Source organism: Bison bison, unplaced genomic scaffold (assembly GCF_000754665.1).
Source record: "Bison bison bison isolate TAMUID 2011002044 unplaced genomic scaffold, Bison_UMD1.0 scf7180017864238, whole genome shotgun sequence".
Taxonomy (NCBI): Eukaryota; Metazoa; Chordata; class Mammalia; order Artiodactyla; family Bovidae; genus Bison; species Bison bison.
In genome coordinates this window covers 1,028,565-1,048,865 of record NW_011494810.1, presented here as the reverse complement: position 1 = coordinate 1,048,865, position 20,301 = coordinate 1,028,565, and the positions used below count along the sequence as shown (strand labels likewise).

The following is a 20,301-nucleotide window of genomic DNA, read 5'->3' as shown; positions in this document are numbered from 1 at the left end:
GACTTTATTTTCTTAGGCTCCAAAATCACTGCAGAAGGTGACCATAGCCACGAAATCAAAAGATGCTTGCTTCTTGGAAGAAAGGCTATGACAAACCTAGACAGCATATTAAAAAGCAGAGATATTACCTTGCTGACAAAGGTCCGTCTAGTCAAAGCTATGATTTTTCCAGTAGTCATGTATGGATGTGAGAGTTGGACCATAGAGAAGGCTGAATGCAGAAGAATTGATGCTTTTGAACTGTGGTGTTGGAAAAGACTCTTGAGAGTCCCTTGGGCTGCAAGGAGAACAAACCATCAATCCTAAAGGAAATCAACCCTGAATGTTCATTTGAAAAATAGATGCTCAAGTTGAAGCTCCAATACTTCTGGTGTGAAGAGTTGACTCATTGGGAAAGACCTTGATGCTGGGAAAGACTGAAGGCAGGAAGAGAAGGGGACGACAAAGGATGAGATGGTTGGATGGCACCACCGACTCAATGGACATGAGTCTGAGCAAGCTCCAGGAGATGGTGAAGGACAGGGAAGCCTGGTATGCTGCAGTCCATGGCGACACAGAGTTGGACACGACTGAGCGACTGAAAACAAGCAAAATCACCCAACTTAGTGAGTGCAAAGTCCCAAAGTGAAAGTGGGGTGGGTTAATACTACTTTCATGGGTTAATGCCTCTTGAGTATGAGAATCCAGAGGTGTAAATGTTAAATTTCTCTTCCCTGGAAAAGTGTACACCTCTGTAACCAGGTGAAGGTGATGACTGGATGTCTTGGACTGGGACGTCCTGGACTAGGACTAAATTTACCTCAAAGTAATAAATTTCCAATAGTGGAAAAAAACAAAAACCCTCAAGATGCTACCAACTTTGTTTCCCCTCAGCTTCAAACTGGAGACCTTTCACCTGTTAGATGAAGATAATATCTACTACAATACAGAAACGCCTGAGCTTGGTCATCTTTGTGACACTATTGATTTTTAGGAAAACTGGTGGGATTAGTGAATATACAGTTCTGTGGTGGGAAAGGATGGTCCCACGACCCAATCAGTGGAAACACCCGCGGGAGGCTCTGCTCCCAGTCTCACCGGGAACCATGGGCTCTGAAGCGCCTCACCCACTCTTCTACCCGAACTTCTTTCCCATCCCCGAACGTTTGGTAATGCCCATTACCCGTCCAGGACCAAAACTGTCCACATGAGAGATTTTTAGAAAGAAAGGGACAAAGGAAAAAAAGAAAAGGGCTCGTCCGGAGTCTGAACCTGGGACCTCTCGCGTGAGAGGCAAAAACTGTAACCTGTAGACAAAATAGCCTGCCCCCCACTCGGGAATGATTGGGTCAGTCCCTGGTATGACGCTATGTGGACTCTTTTACCCACTGAGAAACCAATTTTTCTTTCTGGCACGTTGAAAATGTTCTGTGCATCTCGGACTTTCTCACGCCCGACCTATCCCAGTTCGACGATATCCACGTCCGCCTCCACGTCCGCCGTCTCAGCTGTTAGTTCTGCTGCTGCTGCTGCTGCTGCTGCTGCTAAGTCGCTTCAGTCGTGTCCAACTCTGTGCGACCCCATAGACTGCAGCCCACCAGGCTCCACCATCCCTGGGATTCTCCAGGCAAGAACACTGGAGTGGGTTGCCATTTCCTTCTCCAATGCATGAAAGTGAAAAGTGAAAGTGAAGTCGCTCAGTTGTGTCCGACTCTTCGCGACCCCATGGACTGCAGCCCACCAGGCTCCTCCGTCCATGGGATTTTCCAGGCAAGAGTGCTGGAGTGGGGTGCCATTGCTTTCTCCGGTAGATAGTTCACTCCGCATCAATTCTCAGTATCTCTCGGCCCCTCTGAGATCTCCTGGAATGCCAACGAGCGCCTCGTTGCTAAGATTTCTCGGGCAGCAGGCAGGGGCACCCTTCCACTGTGGGGACTCTTTTCCCAGTGGAGCCCAAATAAGGCGCAAGTCTGGAGAACTGGAGGCAGGGCACAGAAGCCGGGAGAGCCTGAGGGTCCCTGAAGAGAGTCTGGGACGAGGAGAGGTAGACTGGGTCAGTACCTGCCGCAGACGAAAGGAAATCTGGATAATCGCTTCCTATCGAGCGCCTGGTAAGGGGGCGGGGGCTTTTCTCTATCATTTTATGAAAATGTTTTCTAAAACAACTACTTATTTGCAAAGTATTCCGAAAATGTAGGAAAGTGAGAAATGAAAAGCATACATGAGATGACCAGGAACCCCGCTCCTTCAAGGGTGACCGGCAGCGGCGGTTGGTGCACACCCGGCAAAGTTCGCCTCCGTGCCCTCGCGCACACATAGGCGCGGCGCCCAGGCCGCGTGTCCCGGCTATCCGCCCTTGCTGCCTTCGGCCGGGATCGTCCCAGGACAGTCTTAGGTCGGGTGAACCGAAGGCCCAGACTGTGCGGGTGCTTTCCTGTTCCAATTCCACTGGGTAACCCAGTTGTGAAAAGCGGTTATTCTGATTCCTTGCTAGAAAAATTCACGAAAATCCACTTAGAGTTGACCCCAAAGTGTATTTTTGTGCCACTAGCAGAGAAATTCCCCTACACATATGGCTGTTCAAAACAGCGTGGGAGATGAATGCTGGAAAACCCACTCCGGGATGGGGGTGGGAGGGTGGGGCAGAGAGTGCTCTTTTTTCCTATTGCCATTCTCTTAGATCTTAGCTCAGCGCTCTGCCGTGGCCTCTCCACTCAAGTGCTCCTCCTCTCGGCCTCTTCCTTGGAGACTACGATGCTCACGCACCTCATCTCCACACGCTGTGTCTTCCCCTTCTCCATTGCGCATTCAGCAATGGAGGTAGGTGGGCTCACCTCTGCTTACCGCCGCGGTGCGTCCTTGGCCCCTTGGCCACTACTGCCTCGGTGTTGTAAGCATTCGCCTGTCTTCTCTATGGAATTATATAAAGAAAAATGCAACAAAAAGAAAGAAAGAAAGAATCCACATTCGTGATACCTGGACCTAAAGACTACAACTTTGTCACATTCACTTCCAATCTTTAAAAAAAAAAAACTTTTGGTTTTCCTTTTAACGAACCAAAAGCAGTAATTCATGATGACCTGTCTGATTGATTTATTAATGCCGTGAATGGAAATCAAGTGCACAAATAAGCCTAAATCCTAAGTGAACAATGGGGGCCCTGCCCAATGGGCAGAACCAGGCCCGCTGGAGGTCTTGGGTGCCCGCCCGCCATGGCCTTCGCAGGCATGACCCATGGCAGGGGGTGGGGGTCTTGGCAGAGGCAGAGACGTGATTAATCCCGCCGCGCCATCCGGCGGGTGAGGACCCTCAGAAAAGCCCCGAGTGAGTCGCCAGTCCACGTGAGGTCTAGCTTGGATCAGCTTTGGAAAATAGAGCCCGGGCCATATCACCAGAGGAGAGAATACTGCTCTCGGGAACCTGGGTAGATGCCCAGGAGGGGTGAATGAGATAGGTGGGGTGAGTGGCAGAGGAGGGACTCGCTTCTCTCCGTCACACAAGGCAGATCTCATCCAAAGAATCACGCTTTGCGTCAAGAGCCGAATGGACCTGCCCCACACTGGCACGATGGGGCATTTGTGCGGCCCGAACTCCTGGATTCTTCAATCCCAAAGTGACTACCCTACTGGAAGGCCACCTCATTGAAGAAGCCAGATTTCGGGGACCAAAGGCAGACTTCCTGGGGTCTTAAACACAGCCCCACTCTCAACTAAAATAATAGATTCCCAGAGTACGGAGGTGGGTGTGGAGCGTTCACAGGTGCTCCCCGCGCAAGGAAGAAGAAAGAATTAGAGAACACGGCAAAGCCCCTGGCCCGAGTCAGTGACGGGAGGGGAACAAAAAGACTCGCTATGAATTTGCCAAGACGACCGCAGAAAGAAGCGAGGGAGGGGTCGCTGGGGAGAAGGCGCGCGGAGCCAGCGGAATCTGTGACCGCAAGTCCAAGGGAGCAGTGGGTCTGGTTCTTAAAGAGATGTTAGAGGAGGGGTGGAGGGAGCGATAAGTGACGGCCACTTGAGGGGCAAAAACACTCAGATCTGCTTAATTTAAGTCTACCCTTTCAGTATGGCGGAAAGTCGTGTTGGCAAGCGCATCTTCTCCTCTCCAGAAATAGTGGGGTGGGGGAAAAAAAGGGTAGTTAGGCCCCAGCGAGATTTGAACTCGCGACCCCTGGTTTACAAGACCAGTGCTCTAACCCCTGAGCTATGGAGCCAACTGCGATTCTGCACTCTGCGCACGAGCAGTTGATACCGCTATGGTCACCGCGCAGCCGCAGACAGAAGAGCGACGCGGAAAGGCGGGGCCCATGCTCCTCAGCCAGTGACCGCCCTGTCCGGCTGCCACAGCTGAGTCTGCAGCGTCAGTAAGTGTCAGTGTCGCAGACTGAGCCGCAAATCCTGGGAGAAGTCCAGCGTAGAGGGGACCACGTGGGTGGGCGGAAGCTGGGAAGGATCGGGTGAGGGCGGGGCGCGCTGCGGAAGAGGGTGGGGCCACCAGTGGGCGGAATTGTTGGAGGGCCGGGGGCCTTCCTCCTGCCCTCGGGATCAGGGGCAAGACTTGAGTAGAGAGGTCCACTAGTAATTGTGTATGAGAACAGGGTTCAGGGAGAAGGCAATGGCACCCCACTCCAGTACTCTTGCCTGGAAAATCCCATGGACGGAGGAGCCTGGTAGGCTGTAGTCCATGCGGTCGCTAAGAGTCGGACACGACTGAGCGACTTCACTTTCACTTTTCACTTTCATGCATTGGAGGAGGAAATGGCAACCCACTCCAGTGTTCTTGCCTGGAGAATCCCAGGGACGGCGGGGCCTGGTGGGCTGCGGTCTATGGGGTCGCACAGAGTTGGACACGACTGAAGCGACTTAGCAGCAGCAGCATAGGGTTCAAGGCCGAGGCCCTGAGGGGAAGGCTAAAGGAATGGTGTCAACATGCCTGTCCTGAGAGGAATCCAGCTAGGCTGGTAGAAGAGATGATCAGGAGGGAGAGATTGGTAGAGAATGTGAGAAAATCAGGTGGTCAGTGTGTTAACGACTGCATCAGGACAGGAGACCCAGATCACTGGGTAGCCAGGCCCAACGAAGTTTCCTAGGTGCCTTCCTGCCTGGATGCTGAGGACCAGTGTGAGGGTCTGGTGTCAAGGATGTGGGTTCTCATATCTATCGCAACTTAAAGCAAATTAGGAAAAAGCAACCCTTAGAAGCCTGTCTTGGACTTTGGGAGAGCTGGGTCCATCATGGCTCCCCAAAGGACCCACGGAGCAAAGGGCAGAGGTTGAAAGCCCAGGTAAGGGACAGGAACCCTAGCCCAGAAATGGTCAGAAAATGTGTCTGTAGTTGGTAGAACTTGGTCTGATGGCCCAATCTGTTCTTTGGTGCCTTCAAGGCCAGATGACTTTGATCACTGGGTAGCCAGGCCCAAGGAAGTTCCCTAGGTCCCTCCTGTCTGGATGCTGAGGACTAGTGTGAGGGTCTGGTGTCAAGGATGTGAGTTCTCATATCAAAGTAGCTCTCAAGGATCCAAGACCAATGAACAGGTTGTGTCAGAAGGAAACCAAATTAGGCCAGTCATTGCTTTCAGAGGCCCAGACATCTCAGAGAGCTTACAATGGTCACAGGATGGAGAGGAAAATGTATACACAGGCATACTCACACCAGCATTGTGACATCCTAAGTCACTGCACCACCCTGGAGACCAAGAGAGAACATCTCTCTTACCAACCACGTGTGATTGTTATGTACTGTTGTTACGTCTTCGGATATGTATATATCTATCTAGTTATTCTACAAACTCTGAAAGATATATAGTCATATTCACAAACATAAAAGCTGAAAATATACACACAGACAGCCAGCTCTGCAGTGCCCAGGCCTGATCCTACAGGCACCTCCACAAGTCACCCTACCTTCTGTGATCCATAATGTGTTGCCGTACTTCAGCACAGTTATTAGAGGATAGAAAGGGTAATTGTGACACTCAGTCAAAAAGCCATACAAGCCATACAGCCATACATAAGGGCTTGATGATTTTCCTTGTAGAAATCAGTATATTCAAATACATGGATTGGGTACAGTGTTCTAGAGCTATACAACATAGGATTTACCCTTTGGGATGCTGCTGTAGGCTGGACTCTTAAATGATCCTGTCCCCAGCCTATAGGACACTGGATTCTGATTGCCTGGTGTTATGTCCACTGGGTCTGCCTCTAGAACAGTGTCATGCTGGCCTGACCAAAACATCTCTCTTACAGTCCCTTGTATGCAAAGTGTGCTTGAAGTATCTCAGGGACAGAGCATGGAAACTCCAAGATGCTTGTAAGTCAGACTATTTAATTGTCAGTTGGCATGTCCCTGCATGCCAACAATATGTGCAGGACAGAATTAGGTCTGAGACTGGCTTTCATCTAGCTAGGTAGCTAGGTAATGGGGGAAGGAAACCTTTGACCTTCACCTAAATATGGGGTGGCTAATATTAATATTTTACAACAACAAATCAATAATAGGGTGTAACCATACTGACTTAGGTCTGTTCGTACCTAAACCCTATATGCATACTTATAAATGCCCTCTATAAAATTTACATGGCCCTGCACCCCATTCCTGAGATCTAAGACATATACACACATACAGATGTTCCTCACACACATAACACACATGGCCACCTAGTCTGGCAGAAACTTTGCTCACAACTGCTCTTGCATTCAAACTGGGGGAGTTAAGAATTCGCCAAGGCACCATACAAATGAGCTCACAGTCTGTATTTCCATCCTCTTTTCCAGGAGCATACTAAGCAGTGAACAGCCCACCTCCACTCTCCCAGAAATGCAGCCATACAGAAGCTAGGGAACAGTTAGCCAAGGGAATAACACAGGCCAGGGTACAGACTGAGCAGAGCTTGAAACCAGGGTCTTCTGCCGTTGGCATACATTTGAGAAGCTCCAGGAACTGTCAGGGGTATGCCTGTGCCCTGCACATTTCCATTAATTGGAGTTAATTGCTTCTGTAAAATTATAAGTGCTGCCTTGAGTTTCAAAATTCCATAATCTTTGGTCTCCTTTCCCAGGGGAGACTGTACTTTGGCACTTGGAAAGGTTTAGGCAAATGTGAGAATGTGGGACTGTCATTGTGGCCAAGGATATACATATAATCTCATCAGGCTAAGCTGTGTTGAGTGACAGCAATGTCCATAGGCTGTTATCCTGGGCTGTTCCTATTGTACATATCAAGGGTCTCTTCCCACTTCTGGCCTAGACTCTCCTTTGGGCTGGGAATACCATGCTCCTCCCTGAGTAGACGACTTTGTCAAGCTAGCCAGATTCAGGTTCTGAAGGCAAAGCTGGCAGCTGACAAGAAGGCAAAGCAGAAGGGATCATGAAGCTGAGCAGTCTGGGAGGAAGCTGCTCCCTTGCACAGCCAAGAGCTTGGTTTTGTTCCATGGAACTAGAGGTCCTGGTGAATTGGGGCAGTGATAGGAAGCACCTCTGATGGAGCTGGGCTCCTCTCATCCACCTCCACCTCCTTACAGCTCATGCCAAATCCTCACCAGGACAACAGGCAAGAGACAGAAGGGAGAGTCCAAGGCCATATATTCCCCTGCTGAATGAACCTTAGAACACTTTTCCCCAGTAGCCCAATCTCATGTGTTTGATGTTGTGGTCTGCAGAAGCCCCTCTAAGGCAGCCTGGGGCAACAGTCAGGAAGACAGACCCAAAGTATCCAGGAGGTTCCATCCGAGGGCAACAACCCTTCCCATGGGCAGCCAGGACTGGGAGGAGTTCACCCTTGACTGGTTTACTCCCTCCGGGAGGCTGGACAATGACTCTCAAGGCCAGATTCGCAAGTAGGTGCCGGTAGAGCAGACAGAGAAAAGAGGGAACACGCGCTCTTGGAAGTTGACGCGGAAGGTATAGATGTGGCGCATGTCCTCTGCAGCGTAGAAGGACACAGCCCCCACCTCCAGGTCCAGGGCGACCCGCACGCGGGACAGGTGTCCACAGCTGAGGGGCGTCCGTTCAGGGCTGGTCACCGCCCAGTACTGACCGTTGTTGAGCTGCAGCGCCCAGACGCCCTCCTCCGGGGTGAAGGGCGTGAGACCCTTGCGGCGCACGCTCTCACGGGCCACGCCGAAGGCCCAGCCGTCCTTGGAGCCCACTTCCACTTCCCAGTGGTGCCTCCCAGAGGAGAAACCGCAGGAAGCCAGAACTCGTGTGTTGGTGTCGAAGCGGCGCGGGTGGCTGGGCAGGTCCTGGGCTTGTTGCCCAAGGCGCACGCTCTTAAGATCCAGAGAGAGGATGAGGCGGGGGTTGGCCGTGTCGGGGTCCAAGGTCAGCTCCACTGCGGGGGATGGGTGGTTTAGGGAGGTGGGGAGACAGAGGACTTCCCATGCAGGCTCCTTGCACAGCTCCCCTTGCCCAACTGTCCCCTCAAGTAAGTATATGTTGAAATCACACAGCTACAGTTTATGGGCTTGATTTGGATCTCAATTCACACAAATTGATAAATCCAATTTAAAACACTTGTATCCTAATTTATGGAAAAGTTTTTCCATAAAGTTTTCTTTGATATTGTATTACCTTTGTGATACTATGTAAAATTTTACTTAAAACATATATGTATTATTAAACTGTATTTTATAGCAAAAAGACACCTGGGGAATTTTGGACACTAGATACTGGAAAGAATCATTAATGTTTTATTTATAACAATGGTTTCCTCTTTATGCTTTTTAAAAAGTATGTGTCTTTAGAGACAGCATACTGACATATATATGAAATGATATATATGAAATCACAGTTATCTATGATTTGCTTCAAAATAATCCAGTGGCAAGAAGTGGGTAGGGATGTTTATGAAAAATACTAGTCATGAGTTGATAATTGCTGAAGGTATATGATGAGTACATAATACTTGTTATGCTCTTCTCTCTACTTTAGTGCATGTTTGAAACCTTCCATAATGAAAAGTTAAAATACGCACACTTGCTGTAAATACTACTGTGTTCCAGGTCTGTGCTAGGCCCTGTGAATCCCACAGAGGAATATCCCTGCCCTCCTGCAGCTTCCTTTCTATGGGGAGAAGGAGGAGAGACAATAAATGATAAAGGGATCAGAAGAGCAGGCTGTAATTTCAACTAGACAGGCCAGGGAAGGCCTTACCGAAAATGTGCATATGAGCACAGACATCAAGGAGATGAGAAAGCCAGACAGGTGGCTGTCTGTGGGAAGGGTGTTCCAGGCCCTGGCACAGCCAGTGCAGTGCAAAGGCCCTGAGGTAGCTGTGTGCTCCTGGTGCATTCCAGGAGCAGCAAGCACGTGTGTGACTGCACAGAGTGAACCAGGGGAAGAGTATGCAGTGAGGCTAGATTTCATGAGACCTTGAAGACCAGTTACTCCACCCCTTACTGAGTGAGAGGGAGAGGCAGGGCTGTCACAGAGTCCTGAGCAGAGGAGGACATAGTCTGACTCAGTTGGTTCACTAGGTAAGATATGACTTAGCTTAGTCATCAGCATCAGGAATATGTGCCTTCCCTTCCCCACTTTCCCAGCCCATTGGGGTTAGATCCCACTCACCCCAGAACTCTGCAAGAGTAATAACCGCTTCCCTTCCTGTTTTCAGTCTGACCCCTGACCCAGTACACAACCCCTGTCCCAAGAAGAGGTCTCCGTCTGTCTGGGAGTGGGAACAGGGAAGAGAGATTTGTCCAGGTGACTGACAAGCACTTCCAGGTATAAATACCCCAAGGTGCAGGGCACTCCTACTCTGGAATGACCCATAGCTTTATCGGCCTATGGGCCCCACTGTGACATGAAGGAATCATAATTATGAGGATGAGGGAGAAAGGACAGCTGATGGCAGAGTTGCTTAGGTAGATGGGCAGAAGGAACCAACCATGCACAGAGCCGAGAGACAGTTACTGTATCTCCACATGGCCAAATGACAGGTACTCACTGTCACAACAACCATCGTACCTTTTTCCTCTTTGTCCAGCTCTCCCCGAAGATCCTCTGAAGAGAAGAAACAGAGCAGGTTGTGCATGAATGACATGGAAAATTTCTATCTGGCAATGACAGTGACACCATCTCTTGACTTGTAAGCCCCACTGACTCACTCACTCCCTAGATAACCTAGAGATGACAGGCAGGTACCGGGCCAAGCACAAGGGTGGAAAGGGGACAGTAGTCTAACTCTACCTCTCCCACGTCCCTCTCTTTTGTCTGGAGCCATTCTGAGCTGAGCTCTCCTTCCTCATCCTTCTTTCTGCCCCTAATGACCCTCAACTCCATCTGTCTTCAGTTGAAGCTTTGTGTCCTGGGGTAGGGATGTGGGTTCTAAATAAATTAGCCACCACTAACTGCCCGAACCAATCTGGCTTTGAGAGACACACTAGTTCCTGTTTTATCACACAGCTTCTGGAAAGGCACATCCTTAGGACCCTAAACCACCAACACCAGGACTGCAAGGCCCAGCCCCACACACAGGCCCCTACCTTTGAACTTCTTGAGCAGCCCCTTTAAGACAAAGGTTTTGAGGGAAGCATTCCAGACTTTATTCTTCATCTCAGAAGAGACTGTGGTTGGCTTGGGGGCAGGCACATTGCTGCACCTGCAGGACAAGGACCCTGAAGAAGGCCCACAACCACTGTCCCACTCCCCCTGGGCTTGACAATTAGAATAGTGAGGTCCTCTGGGTAAAGAAAGGTGAAAAGAAGAGCCTGACCCTGTGCCAAATACCCATGGCCAGGCAGCAGATGTTTGCCTCAGAAAGTACTCAGGTAGGTTGGTGAGGGGAACAGGAGGTGAGAAGTCAGGATGGGGAATGACAAGAGGAAGCACAGTAGAAGAGGTGGCTCTTAGCCACCTTAGAGAGGCCTCAGGTATTGTTAGGTCCACTCACCTGCTTAGTGTGTTTTTGAATTCCTGGAAGGAAAGGTGAGAGAAAACCAAATCAGCATTCACCTTTGAGAAATAAAACTGGTCCCTTGCCCTGCTTCCAGAGGAATAAGCAATACAGAGATGCATTACCCCCTCTACACACACTGCTTGCATGGGCCCCATGTGGCAACAGCTTCCTCATATGGCAGACCACTGCGTGTCTCATCAACAAGGTAGACCCCTCAACCCTGCCCACACCTCTGCAATTGCTCCCATCATTACAGAATCATCACTGGAGACAAGTGCCAGGAGTCAACGTTGCTTCTGCTTTTAACACAGCCTAAGAAAACTGATGGGGCTTCTCTAGTGGCTCAGATGGTAAAGAATCTGCCTAAAATGCCAGAGACCTGGGTTCGATCCCTGGGTAGGGAAGATCCCCTGGGAAAGGAAACGGCAACCCACTCTAGTATTCTTGCCTATACAGAAGACCCTGGCTGGCTATAGTCCATGGGATTGCAAAGAGTTGGACATCACTGAGTGACTAACACTTTCAAGAAAACTGACAGCCCCTATGCAACAACTGGTCACTCAGATCAGTGCTTTTTTTCCCCCATATATTATTATTTTTCTTCTTTTTTATTTTTCAAATTATGAAAGTATGATAACACATTTACCAGAGACTTGGAAAGTACAGAAAAAAGTTACATACAGTTCCATTATATATCACAATTATTTTTTAAGTAGATAAGAATTTTAGTTGAATTTTCAATATCAGACTCTCAAAAATTAAAAAAATGAATAGATAAGTAGAAGGATATAATAGATCTGAAAAGCACTGTGAACTAATCCAACATAATTAAGATTTATACAATTTTCAGACAACAGCAAGATACAAATTCTATTCAAGTTCCTATAGACTATAAACCAGGAAACATTGGAACGTATCTAGGGACATAAAGTGTTAGTTGCTCGGTCATGTCCATAAAACAAGGTGAAAAAATTCTTAGACCAGTGCCTTTTAAATGACCATTCTTTTTAGGGGGGGGGGGCACTGCATGGCTTGTGGGATCTTATTTCCCTGATCTGTGTGGAAGCACAAGAGTCCTAACCACCAGGGAATTCCCTTAAATGACCTCTCAATCCATTTGTCCATTTGTGACTTGTGAAGTTTAATTAGTGGGTTGTGACTATTTATTTTAGAAGGACATATGATAGGAAAGATCAAAGTGCATCATATGTAGTACAGGTGTTATTTTCTGAGACTTTTTTCACACGTATGTATATAATAGAATGCATTGTAAGATATATTATTGTGGATCATGGTCAAGAAAAATTTTAATCGCATCCTTTTAGACTGCTAACCCCAGGAAAATCAGGGCTTTTCTCTTCAATACCCTTTGGCTCCAGATTGTGTGATTCTACTAAACTAATTCTGTTCTCGCTGCTGTTTCCTCATTTGAAAAGTTGGAGGGATATATTCAAGCCTCCTGCCTTAAAATTAATGACTCATACCCCTGGCCAAGCCAGACTCACCTGGAGAAAGTCAAGATCAGGCTTGCAAGTTGTCTCCTGGATCTGACTGCTGAGCTTGGAGAGCTGGGCAATCTCATCCCCAAGCTGGGCCAAGTTCTCATTCTGCTTCTGTGTCACCTCCCGGGACAGCTCCTCCAGGCGGCCTAGGAGTCGACCCTCCTGCTCCACCAGAAAGGCCCGCAAAGCCTGGAACTCTGCCCCTACCTTCTCCTGCTCAGCTGCCATCTGCTTCTGTCTCAGGAGAAACGAAGTTGAAGAAGGCAAGGGATGTGGTCATCGATGGGTCATCAATCCCATCCCATTTGGATGGGAGCCTCTGTGCCATCTCACAGGACAGGGTTCCATCTCCCTCCGTGCTCGGGGGTCAGAGACTCATGTACACATACCCACAGTGCACACACTCTAGTTAAGTATCACAGTTCCGAGCATGCGGTAGCCTCGACATGTGCTTTCCCTTCCCCTGTCACAGTTGTGCCCATGTGTCACTTTAGACCTGGGCTCTCCCATCAACCTAGAACAACTTCAAACTCACTCCAGAACCATCCAGGGCTGCAGTTTCCTCATTTGAAAAATGGAAGGGATAAATCAGTGCCTTCTGTAGTTACTGTAAAGATTAAGCTGAGGTCCCCAAACACATTTATTTTGTGTTAAAAACAAGACAACAGGCTCCAAATGGAGTCACTTATGCTAAGCCCCATGTCACCAAACCGAGACCTAATTACAGTTTCAGCTCTCCCAGAAATATTACCTTAAACCATCCTATAAGGAATGGCCTCCTCAACATTTGTTTAGTAACCTGTCTGATAAAACCATGCCAGCCACTACAAGGAAAGTAACTTTGCAGTAGCCAACCCACTTTTCTGTGTGTGTGACCAAATTTATGATCTTTATTCTGCGGAAATCCAAACACATTATGGTTTCAAGTTACTAGAGTTGGAAAGTTGGAAAACATTAAAGTTGCAGAGTTGGAAAGCACCTTTTATAGCACACAGTGAGATCTCAAACGTAATGCTGTCAAACTCTTCTCACTTCTTTTTAGTTCAACATTTTTGGCAATGATTTAATAGATGATTTACAAGGCAACTTTAAGGTGTGACTTTGAAGCAAAACCTTTGTGGAGCTGGGGGTGCCAGTGAAAATTCATTTTAAGACACAGAAATTTAAAGTGAACCAACAATGTCACTGGCTGTCAGATGGACAAGCCAACATAGTACCCTAAGTCATTGTTAGGCTGCAAGGCTGAAGCAAGGTGTGGAGAGATGGTGTCAGGTCTCACATTTAAAGAAGCACATTCAGTGTTAAAACACGTACTAATAGAATATCAAAATTGAAAAATTGGAAGTAAATTTTAAATAACTCTACTTTCACAGCTTTTTGTTTTGTTTTTTTTGTTTTTGGCCACATGGCATGTGGGATCTTAGTCCCCTGAGTAGGGATTGAACCCATGCCCTTGCAGTTGTAGCATGGAATTCTAAACACTGGACCTGCCAGGGAAGTCCCTCAGAGCACTTCTGATATTTAAATTCCCTCTCTAATCAGACACCCAAGTCACTTTAGGACCGTAAATCATGTTGATGAATCAGTTTATAAGCCCTTACTAGTGCTGACTGAGGCTCCACAGGCAGCAAAGACAGTTCTTATTCAGAATATGTGTCAGTTTCAGCCAAGATAAAATACTTTCCCTTCCAGGGTGGAAGAGGTCCTAGGCTATCCATCTGCTACCAAGTAACTGGTTTCCTTCAAGGATGATGCTGTATCAGGCCTCCACATTGCTTCTGTTGCTACCAGGCTGAATATTGTGTGGATCACAACAAACTGTGGAAAATTTTTAAAGAGATGGGAATACCAGACCACCTTACCTGCCACATGAGAAACCTGTATGCAGGTCAAGAATCAACAGTTAGAACCAGACGTGGAACAACAGACTGGTTCCAAATTGGGAAAGGAGTACATCAAGGCTGTATATTGTTACCCTGCTTATTTAATTTCTATGCAGAGTACATCAGCCAAAACACTGGGCTGGATGAATCACAAGCTAAAATCAAGATTGCTGAGAGAAATAGCAAACTCAGATATGCAGTTGATACCACTCTAATGACAGAAAATGAAGAGGATCTAAAGAGCCTCTTGATGAGGGTGCCAGAGGAGAGTGAAAAAGCTGGCATGAAACTCAACATTCAAAAAACGAAGATCATGACATCCGGTCCCATCACTTCATGGCAAATAGAGGGGGAAAAAGTGGAAACCAGATTTTATTTTCTTGGGCTCTGAAATCACTGCAGATGGTAACTGCAGCCATAAAATTAAAAGACACTTGCTCCTTGGAAGGAAAGCTATGACTAACCTAGACAGTGCAGTAAAAAGCAGAGACATCACTTTGCCGACAAAGTGGTAGCCATTTAGTCAAAGCTATGGTTTTTCCAGTAGTCGTGTATGGATGTGAGAGTTGAACCATAAAGAAGGCTGAGCACCAAAGAATTGATGCTTTTGAATTGTTGTAATGGAGAAGATTCTTGAGTTCCTTGGACTGCAAGGAGATAAAACCTGTCAATCCTAAAATAAATTAATCCTGAATATTCATTGGAAGGACTGATACTCAAACTGAAATTCCAATACTTCGGCCACCTGATGTGAAGAGCCAACTCGTTGGAAAATTGAAGGCAAAAGGAGAAGGGGGTGGCAGAGGATAAGATGGTTATATAGCATCACCGACTCAATGGACATGAGTTTGGGCGGACTCCAGCAGATGGTGAAGGAAGCCTGCTGTGCTACAGTCCAGGGGGTCAAAAAGAGTTGGACAGGACTTAGCGACTGAATACAACAGCAAAGAAAGAAGAAAGTGAAATCAATGCCAGTGATCAGAGGTAACAGCATATCCACAAGAACTAAGTGAGAATATGCTGTGTGCAAGCTTTATATTCTATTCTTTCCATTATTACCATTCACGGGATTTTCTCCCCTGTGTTTTTAGACCCAGACTCTCGCCCAGGGACGGGGGAGCCTGGTGGGCTGCCATCTCTGGGTCGCTCAGAGTCGGACAAAACTGAAGCGACTTAGCAACAGCAGCAGCTTGCCCCTGATCCTCTTGATTCTTTACACAAACACATGGGAGGGACTCTGTGTGATATCACAAGTGGGGCCTCTCGTGGCCAGTGAGAAGAATCCCATCCCTCCAGGACAAGCTCAAATGTCAAAGTTCCTTTTCCCTGAAAATGTTATGGGAGGAAAGAGTAGCTAGAAGAGCAGACTGTAAGTGAGTTCTGAAGTCAGGCGACCCGGGGTTCAGGTCACTGCTGCCTAGTCTTCAGGATGTTGGGCAAACCGGCAGCAGCAATAAGGGGCACTTTACAGGTATCAGCTCCCTCAGTGATGACAACCACACAATGGCATGGATATACTCTCATCCCAATTTACAAATGGGGAGACGAAGACAGGTGAATTACCAGGAAGCGGGAAGTCAGGATTCTAATCCAGGGAGTCTGACCTCAAAGTCCAAGCTTCTTACACAACAACACAAGTGGAAATAACACAAGTGTAACAATATTTGCCAAAGTACTCTAAATCAGGGTTTCCTGCCTGGGTGCTATTGACATTTGAGGCTAGATAATTATTTGTTGTGGAGGGCTTTGTCCTGTGCTTTGCAGGATGTTTAAGCAGTACCCTGGCCTCTACCAGTAAACACCAGTAGCACCTCTGCCCCAGTGTTGACAACCAAAAATATCTCCAGGCATTGCCAAATGTTCCCTGGGGCCCAAAATTGCCACCAGTTGAGAACCACTTCTCTAAATAGTAAGAGCATTTTCCAATAAAAATGTTCTTTCTCTTTGTTCTCATGGCAGCAATAATTGTTTCATTAAGCAGGTATCTTGCAGTTCTAAAGGATGTATGGGCCAGAGAGGGGTTGGCTGGGTGGGTGTAGGACAGAGTAGAAAGTGCTAAGCAAGGCCATGGGATGTCGGATCAGAGACCATGAAGCTGCCCAAGCTGGAGAAGGCCCTCTGGTCATAGATGTACAGTAATGGCCAAAGAACCACAGGTTTATTCCTTTTTCCAGCAGAGAGGGTGGAGGTGTGGAGAGGTAAGTTCTTCCTTATGGAGGGAAGTGAATTTTCAGAAAAGAAGGCCTGAGGTGTGCACCGAATGCAAGTGTACCCGATGCAGTTCAGGATCAGGAAAGAACACTGGGGCATCTATACACATGCCTCCCCTTCACCCCACCTGTCCTCCCTTTAAGGATAGAGGGGTCCTCAGATTCCTTTCCCTCCATTTTCCAACTTCACAACTACACAGTCCTGTGCTAACAAGCAGGAACTGAATTTTTGAGATAGAAAATAACAGTGACCCACATTTTCCCACCTTAAACAGAATGAACCCCATTTCACTTTCCTGTTTCACTTCAAGGAAGACAAAATACCACCCCAAGCTCTGGGCACAGGGGTGCTGGCACAGTCAGCTGCTGAAAACCCAAGTCCGCAAACCTTCTGCCCTCTGCTGGGTGGGGAACAGCTCTGCCATCCTCTCCTCCACCCCCAACCCCCTCTCTCCTAGCCTCAATTTCAAAATCTAAAAAACTCTAAAAATGAAGAAAAAGTTTTTTTCATAACTCCTTTGGTGGTAAAATTTGCCCTAAAACTGACAGAAGGCTACTTATTTTCCATTTATATGTTTCTCTACAGGAATATTAATGTATTCAATTACAAGATGCTCCAAAGACCCTAACTGAGGTGTTATGTCATATTAGGAGGACTATACTTCCTGATTCACTGGGACAGTTCCAGTTTAAGCCAGATGTTCGAAAATAATTATTTTAGCTGTCCCTTTTACTCTCAAAAGCTCTGGTTACATAATAAATTTTATGGTCACACTATATGATATGCATACTATTATATTTCCAAGAAGAGAAATGCAAAAAAGCAAAATGGCTGTCTCAGGAGGCCTTACAAATATCTGTGAAAAGAAAAGAAGCAAACAGCAAAGGAGAAAAGGAAAGATATACCCATTTGAATGCAGAGTTCCAAAGAATAGCAAAGAGAGATAAGAAAGCCTTCCTCAGTGATCAGTGCAAAGAAATAGAGGAAAACAATAGAATGGGAAAGACTAGAGATCTCTTCAAGAACATTAGAGATACCAAGGGAACATTTCATGCAAAGATGGGCACAATAAAGGACAGAAATGGTATGGACCTAAGAGAAGCAGACGATATTGGGAACAGGTGGCAAGAATACACAGAAGAATTGTACAAAAAAAGATATTCATGACCCAGATAATCACGATGGTGTGATCACTCACCTAGAGCCAGACGTCCTGGAATGTGAAGTCAAGTGGGCCTGAGGAAGCATCACTATGAACAAAGCTAGTGGAGGTGATGGAATTCCAGTTGAGCTATTTCGAATCCTGAAAGATGATGCTGTGAAAGTGCTGCACTCAATATGCCAGCAAATTTGTAAAACTCAGCAGTGGCCACAGGACTGGGAAAGGTCAGTTTTCATTCCAATCCCAAAGAAAGGCAATGCCAAAGAATGCTCAAACTACCGCACAATTGCACTCATTTCACACGCTAGTAAAGTAATGCTCAAAATTCTCCAGGCCAGGCCTCAACAATACATGATCTGTGAACTTCCAGATGTTCAAGGTGGTTTTAGAAAAGGCAGAGAAACCAGAGATTGAATTTCCAATGTCCATTGGATCATCGAAAGAGCAAGAGAGTTCCAGAAAAACATCTGTTTCTGCTTTATTAACTATGCCAAAGGCTTTGTGTGGATCACAACAAACTGTGGAGAATTCTTAAAGAGATGGGAATACCAGACCACCTGACCTGCCTCTTGAGAAACCTATATGCAGGTCAGGAAGGAACAGTTAGAACTGGACATGGAACAACAGACTGGTTCCAAATAGGAAAAGGAGTTCGTCAAGGCTGTATATTGTCACCCTGCTTATTTAACTTATATGCAGAATACATCATGAGAAACGCTGGGCTGGAAGAAACACAAGCTGGAATCAAGATTTCCAGGAGAAATATCGATAACCTCAGATTGCAGATGACACCACCCTTATGGCAGAAAGTGAAGAAGAACTAAAGAGCCTCTTGATGAAAGTGAAAGAGGAGAGTGAAAAAGTTGGCTTAAAGCTCAACATTCAGAAAACTAAGATCATGGCATCCAGTTCCATCACTTCATGGCAAATAGACGGGGAAACAGTGGAAATAGTGGCTGACTTTATTTTGGGGGGGCTCCAAAATCTCTGCAGATGGTGATTGCAGCCATGAAATTAAAAGATGCTTACTTCCTGGAAGGAAAGTTATGACCAACCTAGATAGCATATTCAAAAGCAAAGACATTACTTTGCCAACAAAGGTCCATCTAGTCAAGGCTATGGTTTTTCCAGTAGTCATGTATGGATGTGAGAGATGGACTATAAAGAAAGCTGAGCACTGAAGAATTGATGCTTTTGAACTGTGGTGTTGGAGAAGACTCTTGAGAGTCCCTTGGACTGCAAGGAGATCCAACCAGTCCATCCTAAAGGAGATCAGTCCTGAGTGTTCATTCGATGGACTGATGTTGAAGCTGAACCTCCAATACTTTGGCCACCTGATGTGAAGTGCTGACTCGTTTGAAAAGACCCTGATGCTGAGAAAGATTGAGGGCAGGAGGAGAAGGGGACGGCAGAGGATAAGATGGTTGGATGGCATCACTGACTCACTGGAGATGAGTTAGGGTAAACTCCGGGAGTTGGTGATGGACAGGGAGGCCTGGTGTGCTGCAGTCCATGGAGTCGTAAAGCGTCGGACATGACTGAGCGACTGAACTGAACTGAACTGATATTTCTAAAATCCACCTCTGTTCCACAGGCACACACTTCAAAGCCAGAGTGGTTGGTGGCCCTGTGTTGTCAGCCTGGGCACAGGGTTGGGGGAGGGGGAGCCAACCTGGGGGTTGCCATTCTCACCAGGAGCTCCTTGCTCTCCTTCTCTTCTGTGGAACGAAAGGCCTCATAGTCCTCCAAATCCTTCTTCAAGACCTTCAGCCTGGACTCCAGAAGCTCCTGCAGGAGGGTGAGAAGGAAGACATTGGAGGGAGAAGATTCTGGAAACCCCCACATGGGCCTTCCTGAAACCACCCAGAAGAAACTGAAGGCCCTGCTCACTGAGGTGGAGGAGGCAGGATTGAAGCCACCTCTGGAAGTTGGGATGGATACAGCCTACACAGTCTGCACTTAAGGGTACAGGGCAACTGCAAGCTGATTCCAAAGACCTCAGGGTCTCCGGTCCTCAAGATCATCTGTGCACAATCTAGGCTGAAATGCAAGCACTCCAGCGCCCAGTCTGCCTAGTCCTCTTTTCTACTCTCCTCACCAGCATCAGAAAGCCATCTGGGTAGGAGGGCTGGAGCAGAGTCAGAGCAAAGAGAGACTGGGGACTGTGCCGCAGGCCTCCTAGTGCACACTCCAGCAAGTTGGCAGGAAAGGGAGGCGGCAGGCACCCAGAATCCCAGGTGGCTCTTGGCACTCTACTCAACCCTGGATCCACTCACCCCCTTAGCCCAACCTCCTGGGAAGGTCGTCTCACTTGGCCACAAGAGGTGAGAGAACATTGAACAGAGCTATGCCCGTGGTAAGGGTTGATAGTAGGGGTAGCAGATATGGGGGTGTGAAGGAGGCACTACTAGAAGTCAGGGACCGACAGAAAAATCGCCAAATCTGTGCGGTATCATGCAGTTGGTCCAGTATGGGCCCCAGAGGAAATGATAGGGGTGTGGGAGGCTGGTGACGGAGAAGAGAGCCGCGTTGAGTCCCGAAGCTAATGCCAGGCAGCATGGGATAGGACAAAAAAAAGCAAGGGCTCACCTGGGCCTTCCTGCGTGCGCGGGAATGTAGAACCGGGACTGCAGGTCCCGAGAACCCGCATGAGTAGGGACGACGCTCAC

General features: G+C 47.5%; 1 protein-coding gene and 1 non-coding gene across 2 annotated transcripts; both read right to left on the bottom strand.

Moving 5' to 3' along the window:
* Window positions 1-4,119: 4,119 nt before the first annotated feature.
* TRNAT-UGU lies at window positions 4,120-4,192 on the bottom strand. Its single transcript has one exon. It is a non-coding gene; the product is annotated as a tRNA-Thr (tRNA).
* Window positions 4,193-6,718: 2,526 nt separating this feature from the next.
* Window positions 6,719-20,295, bottom strand: TRIM7 (tripartite motif containing 7). Its single transcript, XM_010846480.1, has 7 exons — window positions 20,222-20,295; window positions 19,325-19,420; window positions 12,380-12,610; window positions 10,869-10,891; window positions 10,462-10,577; window positions 9,944-9,979; window positions 6,719-8,309 (listed from the first exon to the last, which is right to left on the bottom strand). The coding sequence occupies exons 3-7, from the start codon at window positions 12,602-12,604 to the stop codon at window positions 7,798-7,800; spliced, it is 912 nt and encodes a 303-aa protein (XP_010844782.1). The 5' UTR covers window positions 12,605-12,610; window positions 19,325-19,420; window positions 20,222-20,295; the 3' UTR covers window positions 6,719-7,797.
* Window positions 20,296-20,301: the final 6 nt, after the last annotated feature.

Bases quoted from the DNA above. Each gene is read 5' to 3' on its own strand.
- TRIM7 (XM_010846480.1), bottom strand. From the start codon at position 12,604: ATGGCAGCTGAGCAGGAGAAGGTAGGGGCAGAGTTCCAGGCTTTGCGG. The intron at 10,892-12,379 runs GTGAGTCTGGCT...CTTTCCTTCCAG, and splicing joins CTGATCTTGACTTTCTCCAG to GAATTCAAAAACACACTAAG. The intron at 10,578-10,868 runs GTGAGTGGACCT...CTTGTCCTGCAG, and splicing joins TTCAAAAACACACTAAGCAG to GTGCAGCAATGTGCCTGCCC.